The following is a 20,225-nucleotide window of genomic DNA, read 5'->3' as shown; positions in this document are numbered from 1 at the left end:
TTCAGTGACATTTCACTTCAGAAAACAGGATTTCTCAAAAGAACAAACATTTGTTTAAATATTTGGAAGAAAATACAGCTTTTCTATATAAGTAAATATTTTACTTCATTTTCTCAACCAGAATTAGAAATTCTGGCTAATTTCTCAATTCAAAATGTTCGTCCCTTCATTTGTAATCCTCACAACGCATCTTAAAACTTAAAACAAAACAGACTGATTGACCTCAATAAAATATAAGAATTGAATATATGAGTACATGAAAAGCACCACATTTTTCCTGAAGAAACTGTTGGGTAAATATAACCCATTTTGAAGAGTATTTTTGGACATTATAGAGTTTGTAAAATATGACATTTTACTTGCCCATTGAAATTCTTTCTCCCTGCTCAGCAATCACTTTGTACAAAAGGAGAGAGCTCTTTTAATAACACCATGGACAAAATTCTGCCACCCAGGATCAGAATTACAATGGCCTCGATGGTTATTGCATTACCTTCACGCAGAAATATGTCCAGTGAGTTTCCAAACTCAGACTTGACTGAAAACTCCTTTCCCACCCTGTTGCTCGTGTCTCTTCTACAGTGAAAAAGGATGAGTTCTTGTGGAGCATCTCTTTACCTAGTTGCCCACACTAAACCATGCTCCTTCACTGAAATGACAGTAACAAAAATATGGAAACCAACAGGAGCCTTTCTGTATACTTCAGTGGATGGTCTATCAAGCCCAAAATGAAAAGCCTCTTGCCTCCATTACCTGTCTGGAATGTTTGGCTATAGTTGGTTTTCTTTTCACATGTAAAGTCGTCAACTATTTTAAAATGCATTCTAGGAAAGTCAGCTGCCTGCATCCACATTCCCTCCAAAGAGGCTTGGGGGTGGAATATTTAGACTTAAGGAAATGGTTTCTAAGGTGTTTCTTCTTATTATAACAATACAATAAAATAGCTATAATATCTGGAAGGTTTAGACTTTTGTCTTGTAACCCTGCAGATGAATAGCTTCAACCTTTGAAAGAAATTGCAGTATGAATGTCTATTTTATTCCAGAGTTGTGTCTGAGCAGACTATTAGTAGAATACTGATAAATGCTACAATAGCTATTCTTTTTCCCCCTCTTCGGCTTTTATGCCATTGCCAATACCTATCCTTCCCCTGGTGCTGTCAGCTGATGCCTGTCTCATAACTCTCAAGCTAACAGCATTAGAAGAAAAAGAAATTAAGTTCAAATAAACCTGCCAGGTAGAATTCAACATTATGAGATTATGGACTGAATTGTTTTCTGAAACAGGCACATATATGCAGAGTTTTACCACTAATGACCTATAAAGAACTTACAGATTAAAAGTTAATTATTATAATAATATTTAAGAGAAGGGGAAAGATACTAAAGCTGATTATTTTCCCTTTTCTAGTAGCTCTGTGATTTTTAATGGCAAGTAATAAATAACTTAATCTTCTCTATATACTTCCTGAGGACCATGTTTGTAGCATCAACCATTGCACCATGTCTGCATACAATCAACAGGTACTACGTAGTACTGGAAAACGTGCATGTGGCTAGTAGGGTGTTTAACTAGGCCTCTGCACATGTAAACAGACATTCTGATGCACACAGTCGTGTTGGCACAGCTCTAAATGTTTGCTCTTTTGTAGTAAATCTGAAAACATAAGAAGCTGCAACTGTCGGTCCTGTGAGTAAAAATAAATCAGTGAAACAATGGAGAATAATATGCAGTATAATACTAATAACATAATATTTAAGAAGAAATACAAAAAGTAATTGCAAGTCATGCAAGTCAGAAAGGATGAGTACTTGATCACGATACCAACTATAAACAGCAGTATAGAATTACGTGTCTTTGTGAAACAAATTGGTGAAGTTTAATGTATTACAGAAAAGTTACTCATGCTACAGTTTATGCCATACATTCACCTTAAAGCCACAGTTGGATACTTCACTGAGATTGCAGCAACCGCTATTGCCATCAGAAACAACCAGCTCCCCAACCAGCTCTTTCAAAGAAGCCAAACAACAAAGTGCCACAGAGAACAAATACATTTTTTGCTCCCAGAAGCGATGTCTTCAGTGAATTTCAAGGAAGGAGCTATGTCCCAGAGAAGTTTATATGGCTGTAACTGATGTTTCATTTGCTTTGAAAATGTGTAATTTGTACAGCTCATACAGTTAGGGCTGGAGCAAAAATAATGCACATAAAAGAGAGAACGAAGAGAAACAGAAATCTTTTTTCTCATAGAAACCTAAATATATTTGCGAAAGATTGGAAACATCTATATGTTCGTCCAATCTTAACACAATCCAAACCAACAACATTTTGTTCAAAAGGCCCTAGCATGTCCATAGTTAAAAGTAACAGCTCTACTCAATAATAAATTCATTTTTTATTTTATTTTATTTACTATCATGGTGGTAACTACTACTGACACATGCACGAATAGAACTAGAGAACAGCCAACATTTGCTCATTGCTGGAAAGCTGTCTTACACAGGCAGAGTGGTGAAGACGAACTATCCTGGAAAAATGTTATATAAAAACTAACAAAAACCTCTGAATATAGTATGTGTGAAGCAGGATACTCAAGGAAAGGATGAAAGCACACAGCAATTTCAGTTTTCAGGAATGCTGAGTCAGCTGTGGCTCTGTTGGTTGGAAGCCTGGACAACAACAGACATCAGAGGAAATCCTACACATCTGCCTACCACAGGAAATGTGACTGGTAGGGATTTCAGTGCCCAAACAACAAACAACTATAGCTGTCTTAAAACACTGGTGTGGGTCTGCAAAAAATAAAATAAAATTAGCAATGCAAATGGCTGAATGTCAGTAAATGCAAGAAGTGTAGGAAATTAGAAAGATTCAGCAGTCATGGTGAGGCAGGTATCAAAAGATGAAAGGAAATCTAAGCAGAATTGGGAAAGCAGACAAAATTGACAAACGGTACATAAAGCAGCAGCTGACGGAAAAAGAGGAAGCTTCAAAAAGAAGTGTGAACATTTATCAGGAGACTTACATAAGGTGATTTGTAAATATATCTCGACATTTATAAAAGGCAAGGATTTCTCTTCAACTATTTTCTTTGTGCTGATACTCATCCATAGTTTCAGAGACTGTCAGTTTTGGAGATTACATCATATGCATATTATTCCTCCAATATACTGAAACATTTTTTGACCTTTTCTGAATAACAAGAGGTATGTTTATGTAATTTAGTCTGATCCACTGTAATTCCTAATCTTTGCCATCATATCAAATACCTTAAAGATATTGTGCGTGCTCCCCATAGCACAACTATTTCAAAGAATGAACAAACAGAGTAAATAGATGTGCTGGTATTGTTCACACACAACTTTAATGATTACCCAGAGTCACCCAGAACCTGTGAGAATTTCAAATGCTTGTAAATTTGCAGGTTCTCTCACCAAAGTCAGAGGAAGTTATTTAGCATACATATAAGCATAGCCAAACCTTCAAGTACGTTATCAGAGTTTTGATTTCAGCTTTTCCGTATAGTAGCAAGGAGCTAAGTCATCGTCACATGGTGTTACTGGAAACATGACATTTTCAACGCCTACCCAAGAAAAGAATGCAGTGGTCGGCATACCACAGGTAAGTGTTCCCAAAGCAACCACTAGGCTTTTTGACACTTCCCTCCAAGGCTACAAGGGCCAGTTTTCTGGCCAGATGTCCCAACGTCACTCTATCTCCCCTGCACTGTTCTGCACTCCCTACAGACATACAACAGCAGCTGTTTCTCTAACCCAAAAGAAGCTAAGGATACGCAACCTGAGAGCAATAGAGCCACACAAGACATCTGAAGCCCATAACCTTGAGCCAAAGGAAAAGGAGGGATACCTACAACCAGCACATTTCACATCCCATGGCTGCCCACGTCAATAATCTGTCCTGACAAAACTTGCAACATTCAGTTCTCCAAGTCAGGCTGAGGGGCTTTGCCAGCCACACTCGTGGAAGCATTTGTGGCACACAGCTCTGCCCTTGGAACCTGCTCTGTGCGACGTCCCCCTGCCTGCTTTGTGGCAGCACGGCTGTGTTCCTACAAAGGGGAGCTGCACGCAGAGATGGAAAATGGCTACAAAGGGGCAATAGGTGAGAATACTGCTTCCCCTCAAGTTTTATCACCAAAACGACGCCCTCCCACACCCCTTACGTCCACTTCTCCTTTCTGGTGGCTAAACCGAACAGTGAAACCCCTTCCAGGACAAAGAGGGCTCATAAGGGTCTTAGGATATGGACTGCAGCGACTCACAATCTCATACAGTGCTTGATGGATGTCCTGGCTACCAGATCTTTTATACGACCTCAGGAAAACCTCCAGTTGGTTTCCTCAACCTGTCTGACTCATATTCATGTTGCAGAAATGGCAGTGAGTTTCCCCGCTTCCCATCCCCTCCTTTGACACTCTGGTAAAGACAACAAGCCACCACTGGGCCATCAAAGCTCTGAACTAAAAACCCACTGGCCAGCATCTGGTTACTTTCAACACGCAGTCTTCCCAATCCGTGACCAGCTACCAGGAGATTCCCTGCTACTGCCAGCCTTCAGCTGGTACCTTTCCCACCTCTTCCTTTCATATTAACCTTAAGCCCCAAATATCTGAGCTGTCTAACTATGGGAATGAATCAGAAGAGAATTAAAGGCATATGTAAAATGAAGGTTAAGAGCTGGGGATTTCTTCACATGGCTATGCGCTAAGCAGTAAGGAGCTAAATTAAAGGCAGTAGTAAAGCAGAGCTGAACTTTCATATGCAACCCGTCCACTTGATATGTCTCTCCTTTGTAATGAAGATACTGCTCAAAAACATAAAAACTAACTAGCTGGTATAAACTAACTTTACATAAGCAGTTATGACCTAAACAAAGTTTGAAGAGTACATAGCCTCTGGGTACTCTTGCCCCAGTAAGACATTTTGAGTTTAAATTTAGATTTTTATTGCCCTTGGAATGCTGAGATAAACTTTTAGTCCCACAGGTGCAACTCCAGGAAGAGACTATATTAAATTCTGCTGTTCGTGAAGGAGTGAGCCTTCCTTCTATTCATTACCAGGCATGCAAGCCAGGTAATAAAGCTGAGCTGTTTTTATTTGTATACAATGTGCACCTTATTATGGCTAGCAGAATTCTGCAAGAGCAGTTCCTATTAGCAGGTGGTATCACATGAGCTGGGAATTACATTGGGGTCTGTGGGGTTGACAACACAGCCCTGACACACACCAGGACCTACCAGGGAGCATGCACAGATTTTGTTCTTCAATTCTCTAGCCTGGGACAGGTATCTTATCTCCAGTTTCCGTGTTTCTGCAGAAGAACATTTGGAATTAACCAAATTACAAATGGATCAGCTTACAGAGATAGCACTGTGAAAATTTGAAAGCGAAATTAAACATCTGAGTTTTGAAAAGCCACACCAAGAATTTGCTTATTTGACAAGGAAAAAGTCTTGAATACCCTAATATTAGTAACATGGATTTGTCTTAAGTGCCCAGTATTTTGCTAGCAAAAGAAAACAAGTAGTTATTGCCAGGTCCAAGTAGAAGTAACAACTCTGAATCAGTATCAACCTGAAATACTAATCAAATCAAAAATCCGCTGTTTTATCCAAGGCTTCTTTGTCATTTCCCAAACTGAGTCTTTCTTTGAGTCAAAACAGTTCAGTTAACTGGGAACATGAAAACAGCAACCTTTATCTCACGAGGTGCAAGGAAAGCTTCACCCACTTCATCACTTCTTTAGTCTTTTTAACTAGAAGAAGCGCTCCTTATTTCAAATGTAACGATCCATAATGCTGCACAGGCCTTAGGCACAATGTTTAAGGAAACAGATTTATTATGCAATGAAGCGGTGATTCCTACACATGAGAACTGATGCAAATTATCATTTGACTCAATAAAATAAACTTGAAAAGCAACTCACTCAAAGTTATGCAGATTCTAATAACCTGAAAATAGTCTTCAGGGCAAAATAATGGTAGCCGTCGCTACGACAAAGAAACTAAACACGGTGTAGCTCTTGCTATAACTTGTCATTATCTTATTGATGCTCTCTCATAAAAATCTCATTCAGTTCTGCTTTTATTTCAGCAAACAATTGTAAGCCTTCAAGGCACTGTGCCCATGCCGCAGGTTGAAGCTCCCCACTTGTGACGGACACGTTTCCACTCTGGAGAAACAGACAGAAGTTACCCAGACCTGTAACCTGCTACTAGCAGCTGGAGTTGGTACGAAAGGCAGTGTTAACTAAGAATGGAGCACGTAACCTTATTGATGCAGTTCTCTATTGTGTTATTTGCTTCTCAAGGTGGTATGGAAAGGAAGCCCCGTGGTTTTAATCATGTTCATTAAAGGAGAAGAGACCTTGCAATCTCACCTCTGACACATTTACTAACTTTAAAGAATCTATCATGCTTTATTCTGTCTAGGTTTTGACTGATTGAGATGTTTGAGATTTAAATTTTGGACTACTTTTATTTGTTGTTACAGAGGGGAATTTTGAAGAGAAAGCTGCAGGGTTGTTTGTTTATTTTTTAAACACTGTCTCAATAATATAGTCAAATTGACAGTGTGTCTCTGATCCCCTTCACCCAGAGGAAAGTTTGTGATTATGTTTTCTTTCTGCACACAATATAAGCCAAAATTGCCAAGCACTCTCTACCCCTTCAGTTCCTAAACTATTCAGTTAGAACTGGCTTAGATGAGCTTCTCTTTTGCTGGCTCGGGGGGGCTTCCTCCATCTTCTGTCTTCACTGTTGTATCTTTACAAAGTTGTTTTTTTTCTAGAATAGCCTCTGATTTGTGGTTCTGACCCTGAGCCTTTCTCCTCTTCTACAGTGTTCTGAAGTTTAATAAGACTTTTGATTTTTTTTTTTTTGGACCTCCTACTGCCATCTTTTCTTTATGCTTTTATAGATATTGATAACGTTACGAATTATACTGTACAGAAATAAAGCTCGCTATAATTGAAACTCACTGACATTTTCTTCCAGTTTTTGCAAGGGGTAGAGGCTCCATGGGAATTTATTTAAAAATCTCCTTTAATCCTCCTGCAGGGCTGACGTTTCCTCTCAGAAAAGGAGGACACCACTCCAGCCAGAAGAAATGACATAGCATGAAGGAAAAGAGGAAAAAAAAGTCCTGAGTCATGAAAGCAAAGAAAAAAAATACAACTGAAATAGAACAGAGAGGATTAAACTCCACAAACTGGAAGGGACAGAAAAGTAGGATGGAGCTGTAATTGAAAGGAAAACGAGGACTGGCTCTACCTAAGAACTAGGTAGATCAAGGAGGATCAAGAATTTGACCAAGACAGAGCTGAACTAGAAGACACCTCTCACCTTTTAGCTCTGCTCATTATCTACTGTCTTCTGTTCCCTGAGAGAGCCAGTGGCCCTTCGGACAAACTTTCTTTCCTGTCCTTCCAGGGCTGGGGTGAATACCTGCTCTCCAAGGGACATCAGTCACTTGTTCTCACATCACTGAGAAAAGGGAAGATCTGTACCTAAAGTTAGGAAGTTGACATGTATTGAGAATATGTGCTTCCCTTAATTCTTGGTACCCTGCAAGTCTGATTTCCGTGGAGGCAAAAAAAAACCACCCACAACTGCTAAGAGCTAAGCACGCTGCAGCTGTCTCTCAGAAATCAGAATGCCTAATACAGCCATCAATAACTAACCACTGTCCACGATCACAGACCACAGCCTGCTTGCCACAACTGCATGCAATCTAGCTGACTCCCTGCAGACCTTTTTGTCAATTAGAGAAGCTTTTTTTCTTTTCCTCAGTAACTGGTTCATTAACCTTCTTTCTACTCCTATAGCCCATTTTGGAAAGCCCATGTTTACAGTAACTGAACACACTCTGCACTCATCAAAAGGGGTGTTACAGTGTTAAATCAGAGCCCACAGTTATGGAATACACTGCTTAATCTAGCATTCTTAGCAGTTCTGTAGTGTGAGGTAACAGCATTTGAAACAGAGCAGTACCATATAAAAAAGTGGGAAAGGGCACTATTTTCTGCAATCATTCCCATGGAATGCAGACCTGGATAGAAAACCTATGATCCTATAATACTCATCCTTCTCAACTGGATGTTAAAAACTAAATCTCTGAGCATCACGGCTGTATTTTAAAGGTGAGACCAACTATAATAATAAAAAAAAATCCTATGGATAATTGAGAAATTTCCTACTAGTTGGAGGAAAAAAAAAGAAAGAAAAAATAACATTAGGTATGACAAGTTTGTGGTATAGGTGATATATGATAGTAATTGACATCCTAACAATAGGAGACTATAAAGATACCCTGAAATTATTTTCTTTTCTATTTCTTCCCTATCTGCTTTTCCTCCTCTCTTTCTTCAATGAACCAGATTTGCCAGCAAGGTAATTTAATCTTCCGGGGATAACGAAAGTCTTCCTTTTCTAACAAAACTAAAAAACCACTGGTCAAGTACAGAAAGCCCAAGAGGAAGAATTATCTGACAGTGAGCTATGGTTTTTTATCTCCAGGAATGGTAGCAGCAGTATTCTGGAAGAAATAACATTGATTTAGCTAGAATGTAAGGAAGACATCTTCTGTTTGACGTATGTTGCTTTCTGGGCAAGGGTAGGACAATAGCTTGTATGCCCTCAACAAAATGCCTCCTACTGTGTTCCCACTATTATTTAGTGAGAAGTATTTTATTCCCTTGTAACACTGAACTCTGAACCATGAGAAACTTCATGCTCAGCCATGAACCGAGATGGATGCTTATTTAAAGAGCTACCACTAGGGTAATTATTCTGGGCTCTTATGCCATGCATGACTGGGAACGGGAAGAGTCGTTGTCCTGTCCTGTACAGATAATAAAGTAAAGCATGCCAGCCAAAGAGACATGTACCATTTATCTCCTTGGTTCAGCAAAGCAGACACTGAAACCACACCTCAGCTCTTGCATAAGTTTACGACCCAGAGCAATGTTTTTTATTAGTTTCTGTTACTGTGTTTAACAGCACATCAGCATGCCAATGAGCATCAATAAAAATACACCTTTAAATAATAGTAAAAGAAACGCACTGCCTACCTTGGGCTTAAATGCAAATACAGAACTAAGCTCCATAACTGTGTTTGTTTTTTTTGTTTTTTGTTTTTTAACAAACAGACAAGATTCACCTCAGAATGGGCTGACTGGTGCCCATAATTCCTTCTAAAAGAATGTTCCAATTTTTAAAAGGCCACTTATTTGCTGGTTTAAATATAAAATAACCCTCTTCTGTTATCCAGCCTGAAGGTATTCATGGCTGATAAACTTATGCTTAAGTGCTTTAACTTTAATAACATGAAGCACCTTGTTGCTTTCAACTGGATAAACAGACTTTTCACATCAAGCACATTCTTAAGTGTTTTGCAAACCTGTAGGCCTCTCAGCAAAGTATCTCCATATATTGATATCTATCTCTATCATTTCCTGAAGAACCAATGAGATGTGGGTAGCCAGTACTTCAGTCAGAATTAACGTATTACTGGTTTCCAGCACAGATTGTGATACTGTATATCAACTGGATTCTTCTTTCTAAATAAGATTAAGTTAGAAAAGGAAAAGCACAAGCACAGCATGAACAACCCGTAAAAGTAGTGGAGAAAACTGGAAAGGGGTACTAATGGAAAGAATTGTTTAAAGTTCAACTCAGAGATGACAGAAGTAGATACATAACGAGGCAGACACAAACTGAGTTAACACAGAAAAGGTGGCCTTCTCTTGGCTGGCAGGGCTAAAGTATTGGGCTTTACCAGAAGAAACTGACTAAACCAGTTAAAAAAAAATGAGAAGCTGCACAAGTGGTGGAGGGATCACAGAAGATGAGCAACAGCTTGAGAAGACATACACAGAAAATGTTTCAACATCTAAAGGACTGTCCTTCAACAGCACATTGCCAGTGTTGTAGGCAAAGAAGTGCTGTGGCAAAGGGTTTAAAGCTTCGCTCTAAGTGGTCAACTGTGGCCAGACCTTACCTTGCTTTCCCTTAAGCGATTAGTGCTTCCCATCACATAACAGTCCCCCCCCTTCAGGCTTGCAAAAATGCTTTCCTGCTGCACAGAAGCAGTAAGGGTTGTCTGGCATTCTTCCTCTGACCCTGAGAATGGACATGAGGTTAGATGCAATCTGGCCACAGTGTAGCAGGAAGAAAATTTCCATAAATTGCAGAGGTAAAAGCCTGAGCTAGAGGCATCTGAGTCAGACAGGAACTCACTCAGCTGCACTACCTACAGCAGCCTTTGTGCAGAAGCATTCATGAGACACTAGTGTAGCTACGGTAAGACAGAAACACAGCGTGGTATGATATGCTGTCACCATTAAGGTAAGATGTGACAGATCTATTCAGAAAATATAACATGTATTCACACAACTTCAAATTAAGAGCATACATGGGAAGCCAACCTGAAAAAAAAGAACCCTCCCCTTCTTTGGAACATGCTGACATTAATCGCACTAATCAGACCAGCTCTTAATGATATCAATTTAGAAACAACACCCCTATGTTGTATTTGCAACATCTTCCAGCTTTGCTGAAAACACACTGCAATAAGGGGAACATTAAAAACATGCTTAAACATTAAACTAAAATTATCATTCTCCAGTTGATTCGTAGTTATATAGGACTCATTTATCTTCCCAGCTGCTGAAGTATAACCAAAGGGATTTGGCTGCATTACCACTGTTATTACCATAAAGCAGTCATGATCAAACCTGTGGGTATTGACTAGCTGGCCTAGAGAACCTGAACATCAGTTTGCCTGGTTTCAGAGGAGCCAATACTGCCTTATGCTATGAGAATCTGAGCCATAAAAATCCACAAAAAAGGAAAAGAAACAGAACTTGTGTTTCTGTCTTTGATACCGTGTTCTCCACGTTTTTGTATGCATTTCACTTGTTTTGTCTTAAAACAGCTCCAGACCAATTCAACAACTTTTTTCTCACATGGGACAAATATTCCAACCTTCAGTATCATCTAAAAGACTGCTAGTGGACAGAGAGGAGATGGTTTCTTTTATAAATCCATCTACCATTTGAAGGAAAAATAATAAGGGATGTTATTCAAACAAATACTTTACTTGACATTTTATGTTTCAATGCTTTTAACTGTTCTTCCTTTTCTACATCCTTAATAAATGGTTACAAATATTTTAAGTAGGGCGAGTTTGTCACAGGACTAGAACAGGTGAGGCCACCAGAACTCTATACTGATGCAACTTAACGTGACCATCACCAGGTAACACTGGACAGCTCTGACCCTCTGACACTCCAATTATCTTCAAAAATCTATCTTAGACATCTTAACTTCTGGACAACTACATCTTATACCATGCCTTTGCCACTGGGATGCCCCCCAGTTATCCAAAAGTTTTATATGATCTCAAAAACACGGCCAAAAAAATTCAGTTAGTATCACACAACCAAAATGAAAATAAAGTAGAAGAACAGGAACATGGATATGTTTCTTGCAAAGTTCTAGTTATCCAAATAATCTTCATCTCGTGTAGATATAGCAGTTGCACGCAACTGCAGAGGTAATAGGACTGGGAGGTATTTCTGTAACAACACTATTTCCTGGTTTCTGCCACAATGTCCCACGGGTGAAATAAGTTGCAAGAATTTGCACTGCAATACAGCTATGCAAATTTTTGTCAGCAGAAAAATCTCATTTAACAACCCACTGGAATTTAAAACTACGCCTTGAAATCTGAGCGCTGGCACTTCTGCTTTAATAATGAAAGATCCTCCTCCTCCACTTAGAGAAAGAAGATGATTTTCTCTCCACGTATCCATTCCAAAGCCCCTTCTAGTCAACAAAGTGTTTCCACTACCTCCATTAGGAAAATAACTACGACTTTCACGGACAAAAAATACTGCACTAAACCAGCACTTCAAGACTCACTTATGTCTTAGCCCAATGTGGGCAAATAATTCTGATCAGAGCTGTGCAATTTTTCACATACATGATAAGCTAAATGCGAAGTTGGTAAGTTTATGCATATTAATGGTGCCCAATTACTTGCTGGGCTCTCAATTAGCTTAATCAAGCCACGATAGGGACCTGGGAATATTGCAGGAAATTCAGTAAAGATCTCTGCTCAGTTCATCACTGCAAAATGTTGGCCACATAACAAACTACATGGCTACCTGAATTATTATTTCTAGTATGTATATAATAATTGCAGATCATCAGCTCAATATTCTGGATAGAACTGGTTGTGCCATTTCCAAGGAGGTGTTTTAAAACTAGGGGCTGCAATCCTCCGGGTTCTAAGAACAATCAAGCCCTTGGAAAGGCTCTTCGAAGACTAAAATAGTGAGATTAATCACCCAGAAAGGAGACAGCAAAGGAACAATAAAATCAGATTAAAAGGAGAGAGATCAGAAGCTTCTCTTTCCCTACACCTCAACAGACAGAATCATAAGGAAATTCAGCTCAGTTGACAGCTGGGAAATACAAAACCAGATAAAGAAATGATACAAACATTCAGAGGGGAGTTACGGATCAACGCCAATCAATAATTTTAGCACATTACTTAAGTTACAGGGAAAATCAAAGTATGAAGAAGAACTGACCCATGAAATTTCAAGTTCTGTAGACCAGATTTTAACAATTATGGAATGAAGAACAGTACCACGTAAGTGGGAATAAACACAATACTTCCCTGTTCTTTCAATGGAAATGTTATTAATCGGGTCAGCAGATCAGGTAGTCTGCAGTGTTTCACAAGGGATTTTGAAGGAAAAATGTTAGAATGAGCAATATGACATGCTCACTTTTTTTTAAATCCAGACTTTTTATTTGATAACAGAGAAATACAGAATTACTTCGGTGACAGCAGCACTGAGAACAACCGTCATGAAGTTACTTGTTATTTTCATTATTAACAGAAAGCGTTCAGGATTACGTTTATTTTCACTAGTATTTACCTTTTAAAAAGTGTTATTTACTACTGACAAAGTTAGGAAACAGTGCCAGTATAGAAGAAGCTCAAGGAGGATGGCCCTGACTTGAATGACCCTGAAGCCCAAAACATCAAAAGCACATTAAAATTTATTACCATGAAGTGCAAGAATTAAATGAGCATTTCCACTATAAGCTGACTGACTACTAATTGCAAACAAAGCAGGAGTCCTTCTGTGATCCTCTAGCCCCTGAATGAAAGTTGTATAGACCAAAAAAAAAAAAAAAAAAGGCAGATTATTTCTGGATATCTCTGGCAAAGAAATTTTCAATATTTCAGACTGGAAATATAACTGAAGTTGATGCACTGATATGTCTTCTAATATACTGTACACAACAAGATTAATTAATGAAAAGTAATCACATCTGTCTTTCTTGTGCTCAGATTCTTCCAGCTTCTCTTCCTCAGGTCTTCTTTCCTCTGATAGCTTAGCAGAGTTTCACAGTCTTCCCCAAATAGAACTACTCTCCAAAATGCAGCAGGGGTGCACACAAGAGAAAGCATGAGGGTAAGATCAAAATGTGTATGACCTGCTACGCTACGGTAGAATGAGAATTAAAAGGCTGCTGATAAGCTGATAACCAGAGCACTGGAAGCAGCAGTCTTCAGGGAAAACTCCTGACACTCCATTCATTTTTGTTAGTGACCTTGGCACAAGAAGCAGGAGACTCTTGGGAACTTCTCTGCAAGTCCAGATGCCTGTGCAATGCTAGAACCATTCTCTGATAGGACTACCACTCCCTCCTGAAGGAAAATTCCCCAAACTGGGCTTTTCAGCAATCCAGAACATCAACCATTTCTTGTTAGAAATCTCACACTGTAAGAAACTAAGTTCAACTGGCGAAACTTAAAAAGGCTCTTTACTGTGACTCCAACATAGGTCTAAAACTGCAGGATGAACAGCGTCATCATCCTCACTTGTCCAATGGAAGGCTCACAGTCGCAATGGGGGTTAGGAAGGGACAGCTCTGCACTCAGATGTGCACAGCTGCTAACACTGGGGTGAACACTGCTACAGATACAGGACCACTAAAGCAGAGGCACTCCATTGCCCTGCATCCATGGAAGCCTGGAGATGCTAGTGGAAGTTGGGAGAAATGTGCTTAATTCAGATATCCCCAGTGCAGGCAATGCAGCCTCTGGTTCATGCTGGGTTTCCAGCAGAAGTGCTGAGGGCATAGAGACCAGCAATGTCCCAAGGACGGTGTGACTGATTACTGCCAGTCTTGCCTGAGCCCTCTTCTCCCACAGTGAGGCCCGTTTCTCACCACAGATGCACAAGGCCTCTTTTCTTTGTGGGAAAGCAATCAGACAGGCCCTTTGGCAACTCTTAGCTGGCATAATATACCCCATAATTCCCCCTCTGACCCTGCCTGAGGGAAGGCAGGAAAATCAGCTCTGCAAGTAACCTCCCTCCTGCTCCTTCTTGCCCCCACTCCCCCAATTTCTACACCACAGGGCTTCCCGTGAACATGAGCCTGCACCCCTCGTCTCTCACATACCACTGGAAGCATCTCCAGCAAAACTCTCTGATCACTGTGCTCCCGATAACCCTTCCACCTCAGTGGAACAGATGATCCCAGAGGTCACCCTCGGGGACACAGCACACAGATGAGACAGAGCTGAAGTGCACAGGCTGCTTCAGACTAGCTCTAACCCCGTACTTGAGTACCGTCCCCTCCAAAATCCCACCTGGCGGCTGGACCACACTGTCCCACTCTGCTCCTCTTACCTCTTGCTCACCTTCACCCTGCTCCAGCCAGAAAAGATCAGGGCAGCGGGGCAGGCGGGGCGCTCCCTGCCAGGCGCTGCCATCCGCAATCCTGCAGCTCTGCTGCTCGCTCTGACCCCGGAGGAAGAAGCAGCTCTCCCCTCTTCCCGGCAGCGGCTCTGCCTTGGAGCCGAGCCCGCTCAGCACGCCGCTGCCGGCACACCAGCCCGGAGAGGCTGGAGGGAGCTGGCTGCCCGGCGATGCGCGAAGCCCAGCCTCTGACCGCTCCTCGGGAACGACCTCTTCCCAGCAAACTTATTGAGCTTCAAGCCGTACCTGGGGGGGTAGAAGAGGGAAAATTATGTTTTGCAATATGGGATGTGCATTAACTATTCCCAGGGTTAACGGCATTTGACTTCTTCTTTTGGATCCAACTCGCTGTCTCCTACTGGAGCTATTAATCTTTATGTTCACATTTTTCACACAGAAGCAAGTTGGTTTGTTTCTCCCTTTCCGCCCCCTCACCCCCACATGCACTCCCTAAAAAACCAACAATTAACAATGCGGATTTTTTTTTTCTTTAATTCCCCTACATCTGTGTAATTATATTCACATTAGAAATCAATCAGCTCTGGTCATTACCATTAGTGATATGCTCATAAACCAAACACTAGTCATGCTAATGAACTGAATGAAACATAATTTCTTGTTGTGTAAACTGATGCTCAACTCTAATCAGCAATAAATTCAATCAGACATTACTTACATCAACTGAAGATATATTAAAGCCTTGTAAAGAGTCACAGCCGCTCAGGGCTCAAAGCCAAGGCACGGCCGCATGCCTGGAAGCGGGCCGAGCAGGACAGCGGGTGTGGGAAGGGCTAAGGGCGGCTGGAGCCCTGAGGAGATGGGGACGAGGCCTGGGCACCCAAGGGAGCCCTGAGGAGCCCCCGGGCCCCCTCAGGGAGGCAGGGCGCCCACCGCGGCCCTCACCCACTCCCGCCCGGCCACGAGCCCGTCGTGAGGCGGCGGCCGGCGCCGCTGCCTAAAATGGCGGCTGCGGCCTGTGAGGGCGGGGGCCTGACCTTGCCGCCCCCAGCTCCCCGCGCGGGGCCGCGGCCACGGGCCCAGCGGGGAGCCGGCGGCCGGGGGAGCCCCGTCGGAGGGACAGCGGGGTACCCGCGGCCGGGAGGCGGCCCCTCCAACATCGCTCCCGCCGGGGCCGGCAGCGCCGCGGCGCGGGGCAGCGGGGCTGCCCGGCGGCGGTGTGGGGCTTTACGGCTACCGGTGTGGGGATTTTACGGCCCCGCCCGGCTGCGGCGCGCTAACCGGGCTGTAACGACCGCGGAAAGTTGCGGTGGAAGGAAGGTGGCGGCTTTGTTTGCTTCGCGTTGAGGGAGAGGGAGGGAGAAAGAGAAAAAAAAAAAAAAAAAAGGACAAGAAGAGGAGCATCAGCACCACCACCAGCCCCGCGGCCTCGGGCGCTGCCGCCCGCTCTCCCCGTGCCGCGGTCCCGGGGCAGCTCCGCTCCGCGCCCTCACCCGTCCCGGCCGGCTCCGGGCTGCCTCCGGCGCGGGGCAGAGCCGGGCGCTGCCGCAGGGAGCGGCCCGGGGCCGCGGGGAAGGCGCTGACAGAGAGCTCCGCGGCCGCACGCCGGCTCCGGGGCGCGGGTCCGAACTCCAGGCGAAAGCAACCTCCCGTCACGAACCCTGCTCCGCAGAGCTCGGTCGTTCCCTCGCCGGCGGCTGCCGGCGCTGGGGCTCCCGAGCAGCTCCCGCCGGGGTCCGGGGGGCTCCCAGCGCCGGGGGGCCGCGGGCTGCGGGGGGAAAGGCGCCTCCGAGCCCCCTTCATAGGGCAGCGGCTGCTGCGGAGCGGCTCCCGCGTCGCACCTGGAAGCGAAGCGGCAGAGCCCGCGGCCGCCCCGCGGCTCTCCAGCCGGGGCCGAACCTGGGAATAAAGCACGAAACTCATCGTTCTCGTCTCGATGCCCGTCCCCGAGGAGCACGTTAAACTCCTCGTGGGGAGCCGGGGACGCAAAAACCCCTCGAGGTGTGCCGCAGCCTGGGCGCAGGGCTGCCCCCGAGCCCCGCCGAGCCCCTTCGTTTCACGCCAAAGTTTAGATACAACCGAAATCCGGGTCAGCACCGTTTAATAAAAGTAGTCATCTCTTTGAGTACTGCAAAATTATAGCATTTACATCTTGAAAAGGCTGTAAACAAAATAATACGAGCGAATAAATAATACGAGCATCGAAGTATACATCGTAAGATAGTTTTAGACGGCTGTATAAAATGCGATCTGGTCTCTAGACTATCATACAGATAAATGCTATCAATAATCGGATGTGAGGGCCCGCAGGAAGCTGCCTAGCGGTGGGGCCGCCAGCCCTGCCCGGGGGCTGCGCGCTTCTCCCGCCCCGCTGCCTGCGCCGCGCCGCCCCCCGCCTGCCTGCATTGAGGAACCTTATTTCTGGTTAAGAAAAATAAAAGTCCCATTGAAACTTTATTGAATTAAAGCAAAAATTAATTTTCGATATTCACACATATATTACAGAGTAATAGTAAAAGTTCAATATACTTCCTGGCATTTAGTTGGGCCACATTTTACAAGAGCAAAACAAGCATCAAAACATTTAGCAGCCTTAAATTTCACAATCACTCAGAATTACATAGAAATATTGAAATACTCTAGTCAGCCTTAGCTGTGAATAGTTCTTCGTGTATAAATTTTTCCTTTAGCCAGCCAGTACACAGCAAGAATTGCATTTTTTCCTTCCATCATGGCATCCACGTATTCAAAAATACTTTGCTTTTTTAAAAGTTAAACTCAGAGAAAGAGTCAAGATTAACATGTTTTAAAAACAAAACTACAAAATATGCTGTAAAGGACAATGAAAATATCTAAAGTCTACTTGTGTGAGGCAGAAACCATGGGGGAACGATGGCAGATTACACCAGTGACACAGAGATGGGAACTAATTTTGTGGGAGGAGAGAGAGGAATATAAATGGGGGTTTGATCAATTATAGTGTCTCCCGCCTGTTGGCTGCAACACAACAAAAATAAGTAGTAATTCTTCAAAGCGGATGTACACAAACCTAAGCAGGATTTAGCTTCTTTAATATTTGAATGTAAAAAGTCTGCTGTCCACGGCTCTTTAAACCCAGCTACGACTTGGGAATTTGTAAGAGATTCTCTGACTTGCGGTTCTCCCTTTGCTCGGTTGAGAAGTGCTTTAAAGTGGGAACACTAGAAATCCAGAGAACGTCGAATACTTCCAGCCTCCCATCAAGTTGCCTCTCTCCAGTTTTAGATAAGCTCTGTCTCCTTTCTCCATCTGAATCAGGACTCCATTGCTAGCAGCTTCTCGGGTCACATCTTGGTCCCCTGCAAAGGCAGAAATCACTGGCCACCCATTTAGCATCAAACTCACCTAAAGAGCAAGATAAAACAAAGCCCTCTGTCAATTAAAGCCAGACAATGACATCGCCGGGGCTCGCCTAGCAGGTAAAATGCTTAGTTAGGAAAGGGCCTCTTTTGACAGCTGAAACTCCAGCCCCATAAAAATTAAATATCAATCCGAACCCAGCTAAGGTATGTACTCTAAAGGAATAAGGCTTTCACCGCTGTTTCAGACCCACATCAAAACACCCGGTGCATATAAAACAGGACATTGATCCTATTTTGAAGGATTTCAATAGGGTGCCTGTATGTTTTCAGGCTATGAAAAGAGCTCATACTTATTGAAAGATGGCTTTATGCGAAACCTCAGAGACGTGAGGTGCAGAGCCACAGCCGCCAGAGTCAGCGCGTTTGAAGTGTATTCAGGAGGTAGTTTTCCTTTGTTAGGCAGCAAAGACAATATGCCACAACAGTCAATAAGCTCTGCTCAGCTCACTCTAATGATCTCAGGGCCGCGTACCCCACATTAATAATACACTACCTGCCCGATCTGGATGTGTGAAGCCACTTACACCAGCATGGTGCCACAGCTCTGCGTTCCCCTTTTCGATGTACATCGCTGCACAGACAGATTTTCTGCCTAGGTTATGCTACCTGGCTTCACACCGATAGTTTCTTATCCCTACCTAGAGGCGCATACGCATCGAACCCCACACAAAAGGCGCGTATGCATACAGGTATCTGCACACGCTGAGCTATATTCGCGATGGGATCCGTGCCACAGGCGCCTCCCCGCACCCCAAGCCCCCGTGAGACCTCCCGGGAGCGGTGAGGAGCCGGGGCCGGGCAGCGCTTCCCTGGGCTCTGCCCAGGGACGTGCCTGAAGCTGGCGACAGCGTGGGGCCCGTCCTGGCCAGCAGGATGCCACCACCTCGGGCACGGTGCTACCTACGGTGGGATGCTACCACCTCGGGAGGGCTGCCACCACCTCGGAGGGCCCACCTCCGGGGGCCACCTCACGGTGGCAGGGGCCGCGCAGAGGCCGGGGGGTGCCCGCGGCCCCTTGCCGCCGCCGGGGGGGCTGCGGGGGGAGCCCTATGATGCCCGTGGGCCGGTCCCGTCCCCGCCGCCGCCCCGGGCCGCTCCCCCCCCGCGCCCGCCGGTCCCGCGGAGCGAAGCGGGGCTGACCTGGATGGTTTGCCTGTTGTAGACTTTCACCACGTGAAAATTAAAACTGTAAATCCCTTTCCTGGGCGCTATGAAAGTGCTCCTCTCCGAGTCGAAGTTGCTGCCGATGTTCACTAGTACCTGCGAGGGAAGGGCACCGTCAGCGCCGCCGCCGAGCCCCGCGGCCTCCCCCGGCGGCCCCCCCGGCCCCTCGCCCCCCCCCGGCCGCCCCACCTGGTCGAAGTAGATGATCATGGTGCGGTTGCTCATCTCGGAGGGCTCGTGGTTGGTGCTGCGGATGGCGGAGAAGGCGACCTTGGCGCTGCCGGAGCGCACGGAGATGCCGAGCGCCGTGCCGGTGGGGTCGGACGTGGGGTTGGAGTCGCACACCACGAGGCACTTCCCCTCCAGCACGATGGGCTCCGTCTCGTTCTGCCCGCACGCCAGCCACGCCGCGCCCAGCAGCAGCGGCAGCAGCAGCCCCAGCGCCAGCCCCGGGCCCCGCATGGCGCCGCGCTCCCTTCCCCGCTCCGCGCCGCTCCGCTCGCCCCCTGCCCCGCCGCGCTCACAGCGGGGCCGCCAGCGCCCCGCCGGCGGGGAAGCGGCCGCGGGGAGGCACGGCGCGCATAGCGCGGAGCGGAGCGGGGCCGCGCCGAGCCGAGCCGAGCCGAGCCGAGCCGAGCCGAGCCCGGGGAGGCGGCGGCGGCGCTGGCGGCGAGCACAAAGCCGTGCGGGGCGCGGCCCCGCCTCCACACCGGCCCCGCGCTGCCGTCAGCGCCCCCGCGCCCGCCCCCGCCGCGCCCGGGCCCAACCGGCGCCCGCCGCCCGCCGCCGCCGCCAATGGCCGCGCGGTCCGCCCGGCCCGCCCGGCCCGCCCGCCGCCCGGCTCGGCAGCGGCAGCAGGTGCCCGACCCGCGCCGCGCCGCGCCGCAGCAC

At 45.3% G+C, this 20,225-nt stretch overlaps 2 protein-coding genes across 2 annotated transcripts in view; both read right to left on the bottom strand.

Annotated features, from left to right (window-relative positions):
• Nucleotides 1-17,308, bottom strand: part of LOC106039609 (transcription initiation factor TFIID subunit 4-like) — a 34,786-nt gene extending 17,478 nt beyond the window's left edge. Inside the window, exons 1-3 of the mRNA XM_067004602.1 lie at nucleotides 17,299-17,308; nucleotides 16,263-16,818; nucleotides 14,743-15,057 (exon numbers count right to left, since the gene is read on the bottom strand). Of these exons, the coding sequence (XP_066860703.1) occupies nucleotides 14,922-15,057; nucleotides 16,263-16,818; nucleotides 17,299-17,308 (702 nt within the window). The 3' untranslated portion in view covers nucleotides 14,743-14,921. The remainder of the gene's footprint in view (nucleotides 1-14,742; nucleotides 15,058-16,262; nucleotides 16,819-17,298) is intronic.
• Nucleotides 16,854-20,002, bottom strand: CBLN1 (cerebellin 1 precursor). The gene is made up of 3 exons (XM_067004333.1): nucleotides 19,524-20,002; nucleotides 19,311-19,430; nucleotides 16,854-18,153 (listed from the first exon to the last, which is right to left on the bottom strand). Exons 1-3 carry the CDS (start codon nucleotides 19,794-19,796, stop codon nucleotides 17,956-17,958), a joined length of 591 nt encoding a protein of 196 aa, XP_066860434.1. The 5' UTR covers nucleotides 19,797-20,002; the 3' UTR covers nucleotides 16,854-17,955.
• Between the last annotated feature and the right edge of the window lie 223 nt (nucleotides 20,003-20,225).

The sequence above is a fragment of the Anser cygnoides genome, chromosome 12 (assembly GCF_040182565.1).
Source record: "Anser cygnoides isolate HZ-2024a breed goose chromosome 12, Taihu_goose_T2T_genome, whole genome shotgun sequence".
In the NCBI taxonomy this organism is placed as follows: Eukaryota; Metazoa; Chordata; class Aves; order Anseriformes; family Anatidae; genus Anser; species Anser cygnoides.
This window is presented reverse-complemented; position numbering and strand designations above follow the sequence as displayed.